Raw genomic sequence first — 6,148 nt, 5'->3', positions numbered from 1 at the left:
TACGTAAGCCTGACATTTTGCAGATACACAGATGTCAAGTCACTGGATGCTTCAGAAATTAATAAATCTTCATTAGAAGTGAAGAGCAGATGCTTCGGGACAAAGCCTCTGCTTCTGCCACAAGGGGGCGTTGTGCATTTTAAAAAGCAGAAATAATACGAACAGTAAAAAAAGAAAAAGAAACTTATTTTTGTTAAAACGTATTGCAATTTTGTCTTGACTGATTCAAACATTTTCTAAAGACCGATGGACCACACAGTCTCTTGAACTAGGATGCATGATATCTGTCTTGTAAACAAGCGCTGTGTATCTGTCCAATGTCTTCACTGGAAAGGAAAGACATAAACCTCTGTTTCTGCTAAATGTGGATGCAGTTTTACATTTATGCCTAATTTAAAAGATTTCATGAGAATTAAAATCTAACAAATAAGTCATGATATAGCCTATTCATAGCACATTTCTGCTATGAAAAGTGGCAAATGTTAGAAAGTTAGACTGTTGGAAAAATAACGTCATAGCCTACAAACTTTTTTTGGATGATGATATCTGGTTTGTTACTGGCTCAAGGAGGTCTAGCTTGATCAAGACCAGCATCAGATCCATCATCACAGGCAGCTTGGACTCGCTAATGATCATAAATGACCAAGCTTAAACCACATGAGCTCAGCATCATCATCAGGAAAGGTAATACTCTCAGGCTGCTACATGTAATCTCAACTACAATCAGACAGAGATGTCCAGGCTATATGAGAAACTACAGCGGGATGTAGTGTGGACTATAGCCTTTGTAATTTACTTGTGGATCTTTAGATGTTGAAAATAAAGGTTCTTAATTGGCATCAAGGGTTCCATTAAGAAGCTTAAAGGGTTTGTTCACCCAAAAATGAAAATTCTGTCATAATTACTCATCATGTCGTTCCAAACCCCTAAGACTTTCGTTCATCTTCAGAACACAAATGAAGATCTTTGTAATGAATTCTGAGAGCTTTCTGTCCCTCCAGTGACCGCTACACAACTGACACACAAGCCCCAGAAAGGCAGTAAAGACATCATTAAAGTAATCCATGTGACTCCAGTGGTTTAACCTCAGTTTTATGAAGCTACGCGAGTGCTGTGTTTGTGCAAAAACAAAACAAAACAAAACAACAACAACATTACATGGATTACTTTAATGATGTCTTTACTGCCTTTCTGGGGCTTGATTTAATTGCGTAGCTGTCCATGGAGGGACAGAAAGCTCTCAGATTTCATCAAAAAATATCTTCATTTGTGTTCCGAAAATGAATGAAAGTCTTACGGAATTGGAACGACATGAGGGTGAATAATTAATGACAGAATTATTTTATTTTTTTGGGCGAACTATCCCTTTAAACATCCATAACACCTTATACATTCCACAAAAGGTTATTTACAGAGAAAAACTGATTATTATTCACACCAAAAAAAAAAGTCTCCTATCAGATCACTTACAGTTTTTTGGGGGAAACAAAAGGCTCTTTAATGGGATCATTGTAAAAAAAAAAATTCCTTTGGAATCTTTATTTTTTTTAAGAGTAGCCTAGCCTATAGCCAATCTCCAGTCCAAACTAAGCGTAAGTATCCTATGCTAGTAACTACTGGAACTGCCTACTAGCATTTAACGAGTAGTTATTAACCTGAAACAGATCCTCATGTAGCTACACATGCGGGCTGTGAGTCAGACTGAAGAAGAGAGAGAGTGTGTGAGAGAGAGTGTGTGTGTGTGTGTGTGTGTGTGTGTGTGTGTGTGTGTGTGTGTGTGTGTGAACCGAAGCCCAACCCACGGCCACTTCACCCGCGACACGAGCTCACTCACTCAGACGCCGAACAGGTGGTCCAATCCCACCTGAGGAGCACAACATGAGGATTTATCCCGCTTTTTACCTGTATGGATACAATGTTGCCGTCGCTTACTGATTTTTCCTGAAGAGTTCAACACTTCACGCGCTTCCCTGTGGAGTCTCTGGGAATATCGGGCGAATATGAAAGTGACAGTGTGTTTTGGAAGGACCCGGGTGGTCGTTCCCTGTGGGGATGGGAATATCAAAATACACAGTCTAATTCAGCAAGCGACAATGAGATATAAAAAAGCCATAGCCAAGGTAAGTCGACTGCTTTTGAGAAGAATACCACTGCTCTCAACATGGCGCTTTTTCTGGAGACATGAAAGAAAGAAGGGAAAGAACGGGGAATAAAGAAGAGTATATATATCATCGGTATTAACAGTCTGATTGAGGTGTTTCTTTATAGATTTGTGCATTTGTGTTTGTTACGTCACAACGGGTTTGTCAAAATTGTTGCAACTTCGGCGCGCGCTTGTGTGTTCGCGATCAAAACTCCTTCCAACAGGACATGTCGGCTGTTATAACGCTCATTTGTCACATTACGATGCATTACAGTGTTTCCAAGTAAACAGGGAGTGTAGGAAGAACTTTAGAGGCACGGATGGAGGGCAAGGACTTGGAAACTTCCCTGGAAATCAGCTCAAGCTGAAGCCTGGATCCACACATGTAGCTACGCAATGTTAATGTCACACATCATTTGACTATTTACTCAAACATTCATGATGAATGGTGCTTTCTATACCTTTATTAGTTCCACCGTTTAAAATTAGCCTATAATGGGTTGTGTGGTTTAGCAGTTAATGGTTATGGATAGGTTGAAGGGTTAAGCTTTTCAAAGGGTTGATTGACAGGGATCCGATGGTCATGAAAAACCTCTGAATATACATGGACATTTAGTGGCTTGGAAAAGTCAAGAGATTTCTATAGTGATTATAGATCTTATAGATTATTGTCCAACTCTGTTTCTGCATGGTCCAAGGTGGTCATCAGCTGCTCGATGAGTTAATAAGTTAAAAAACAAACCCTGACCACCTTAAACTGGCAAAGACAGTGGTTAACTGGTTTGTTGGAGGTCTAAGATGGTTTCTTGCTGATCATTAATTGATACACCAGCTAACAACATTTTTTTTCTAAGTTAAGTCATAAAAAACGTTATTTCTAAATCTCTGAACGTTCAAAACATCCATTTTTCAAAATGTATTTTTTACTTTTAAATGTTTTCTAAACGTTCTGAAACAAGTAGGCTAGTAAGTAAATGTTTAAAAAACGGTAAACGAACATCTGACAAATGCTATATGATCCATAAATAACGTTTTGTGCCAACGTTTCAAGACCGTTATTAAAGACGAGATATATTTAATACGAACATTCTATTAATGTTTCTGGAAGAACGTTTGTTCAATTTTTGAGAGAACCTTGCCAGAATATTTGGCAAAATTCTAAAAACGTTCCTTGTCAAGTGGGAACCATTCAGAACTCCGGTTCTTTACGTTCGGCAAGAGCTTGTGTAGAGAGAAAATGCTTGCAAACAATAGCGATGTTCAGTTTATGAGCAAATTGTTGTTTTCCCCCCAGTAATGTGAAACTGTGAAACTGTTTCTGAATAAAAAAAATGATAATTCTTATCTCATAAATGGAAAGGTAATGAAAATGCATTGGTCAAAACTCTATAGAAAGCCATTGAACATGTAGACAGAAAACTTGAAGAGTTAACAGATGTTTTCTCATTGGTGGTCATAAATCTGAAGGCAGCTGTGCACTGGTTGTAGTATGAATATTAGTCACGTGCTGATTTTGAATTCCTAAACTGCACAAATGAACTTCCAGATCTGCTTTCTGTACTTATGATTTGGAGTAAGAACTTAAACACATTGCTGATTTTGGCTCAAGTGTCATGTGCATGCTTGTGAACAGAAGAGTTTATCCTCTCCTCATTGTGTAGTTATTGAGAAGCTTTGAGAAATGTTTTACCACTAGAGTTGCAGAACGTACAGAGGATAAATACAGAATTTGCGAGAGTGGAAAGTGTTGGACAAAGCCAAACATTTGAGTGCAAGAAAGCATCTTGTATGGGTTCCAGCTCAGTGTCAAGAGGTCTAGCTGTTTAATTCTTAATAAGTAGATTTTGTCAGTAGTTGTGTAGAGCTACAGGCTGTATTGGTGTGTTGTAAAGGGGCATTCGGTTCCTGCGTGTCTTGAGTTGGCATCCGTGCGATTATTCCTGCCCAGATCTCAACAATCTGTGTTAACTTTGGCATCACGTCGTCCAAGAACTTCTGTTCTACAGGCCTTGAATAGTTTGGTCAACCAACGCTGATATTGCCAGGTTTTCCCTTTTACAGAGCGTTTCTTTAATATGGAAAATTATTTGAGTTTGCTCTTTGCATCCTTGCGAATAGATTGTCTAGGACTGTTTTTTTGTGTGACAAAAGTTTAAGATGCTTAAAGCATCTAAGGACAATGGGTTGAATGTATTTACTTGTGTATTTGTTCCAGTGTTAATACATTTTCTATCTAAACTTAACAAGAGACTATTAAAAATAAGTCATTTTTAGGTTGATTTCCCGGAGAAGTGTGAACACTGTAGAGCTTTCATAACATTTTCTGCTTGTTTAAGCATCCAGACCAGTGTGATATAGATATAGCTCATCCAATGGTCTGAGTTTGGGGCGGGGCTAAATGTTTGGCTGACCAATGGCTGGTTAGAAGAGTGTTTGGGAAACCTGTTTACTATTTTTGAAGCTCAGATACATGGGGTGTCGAGTGCAACCAGACTAATTTTGTGGACTGAATGAATTACATTATGTAAAATTCAGTAAATTAAATGCTTCTGTTCTTCACAGATTGTGCATTTTTTAAAATGAAATGCATTAATGACGTGCTGAATCCCCAAAAACTCCCCTTTCGTGATTGTTTTGTCCATTTTGTGGAATGTTTTGTTCATTCTCTTGTGGACAAAAAGCATTTTGTGACATACTGGGTGCATTTTGTTCACAAATTGGAAGGAAATTTGAATAGACAAAATTTGTTTTAAGTTTGGTTAATTTGGTGCATGAATTGTGACTTAAGTGCTGACTTTACGTTTCTGTTGACGACACGTGACTGTGCTTTCTTCTAAATACTGCATTTTGTAATGCAATTCATTCAGTCCACAACATTGGTCTGGCTACGCTTGATGTTGGTGGTGCAGAAATGCACACTTTCAACTCCACAGATACATGCGGTAAAATTTAGGCCCTCTTTAAACCTGGTATTAAGATGTGTTTTGGTCGATCGGATCACAAGTAGACGAGGGAGACACATACCCGTTTACACCTGGTGTTTAAATCCGTCTCTTTTGTCCACTTTCATCCACTTCTGTCCTGATTTCTTCGAGGGGAGGGTCTAGGGACGGGGAAATGCATGTGTTTTTTCAGATCTTTTTAAATAATGAACAAAATAAGCTCGCTCAATTTACATGAACGAGACGATGATAAACCATACGGAGAGCATCAGCTTTAGTTTCTGCTCTGACAGACGTAAGATCAGCCGAACACTGTGAGTGTGTGTTAGAAATCAGGAATGGAGAGAGAACATTGTGCTTGGTACATTTTTCATCCTCAAACCAAACTTGGGTCTTCAGCGAACAGTTTAAATCTCGTCTGGCTTGAGCTCTTCCTATAATGTTTACTCATTAGGCCAGTAGACGGAGAGTAGACGGTGTTTTGTGGTTGTTTGAACACATTCGACCACAGAGCGTTTACACTATGAAATCAATCCGGTCAAATGCCTTTTCAACTACATCTGGAAGTGGTCGAAAGTGGACAAGCTCAAAATGTTTAAGACACCTGTATTTAGTCTCGTCCACTTGTGATCTGATCAAACAAAATGCATTTTTATAATACCAGGTGTAAACAGGGCCATAATCAAGACTATATTTTGCATGAAGGTAAGTCAAGAAAAATCTCACTCTTACAGCAAAGTATGAAACTTAAGCTCCATCACCTTGAAGAGACCTCGCGTTGAAACTCAATGGAGAGTGTGTTTCCCGAGTCGTTCCCTGTGCATTCTCATTCTTTTCATAGACAGGGTGTCCTTGCAGACGGCAAAGACTAGGATACTACAGTACACACATGGCACACACACACACACACACACCCATGCGTGTGTGTCTCAGCAGGCACACCCTGTACCTCTGTCTCAGCACAATGATGGCGGCGGGGTATTGATCCTGCTTTTCCCAGCGGAGAGTTGCATGCTCACTCCAGAACACACTTCATTCTGAGGAGGATCAGGGGTTTGCTGCG

General features: G+C 39.2%; 1 protein-coding gene across 1 annotated transcript in view; it reads left to right on the top strand.

Annotated features, from left to right (window-relative positions):
• Positions 1-1,757: 1,757 nt before the first annotated feature.
• The window catches only part of pard3aa (par-3 family cell polarity regulator alpha, a), a 460,595-nt gene continuing 456,204 nt past the window's right edge, over positions 1,758-6,148 (top strand). The window contains exon 1 of the mRNA XM_082183270.1: positions 1,758-2,120. Within this exon, the coding sequence (XP_082039396.1) occupies positions 2,001-2,120 (120 nt within the window). The 5' untranslated portion in view covers positions 1,758-2,000. The remainder of the gene's footprint in view (positions 2,121-6,148) is intronic.

Source organism: Leuciscus leuciscus (assembly GCF_965113295.1).
Source record: "Leuciscus leuciscus genome assembly, chromosome: 11".
Taxonomy (NCBI): domain Eukaryota; kingdom Metazoa; phylum Chordata; class Actinopteri; order Cypriniformes; family Leuciscidae; genus Leuciscus; species Leuciscus leuciscus.
This window is presented reverse-complemented; position numbering and strand designations above follow the sequence as displayed.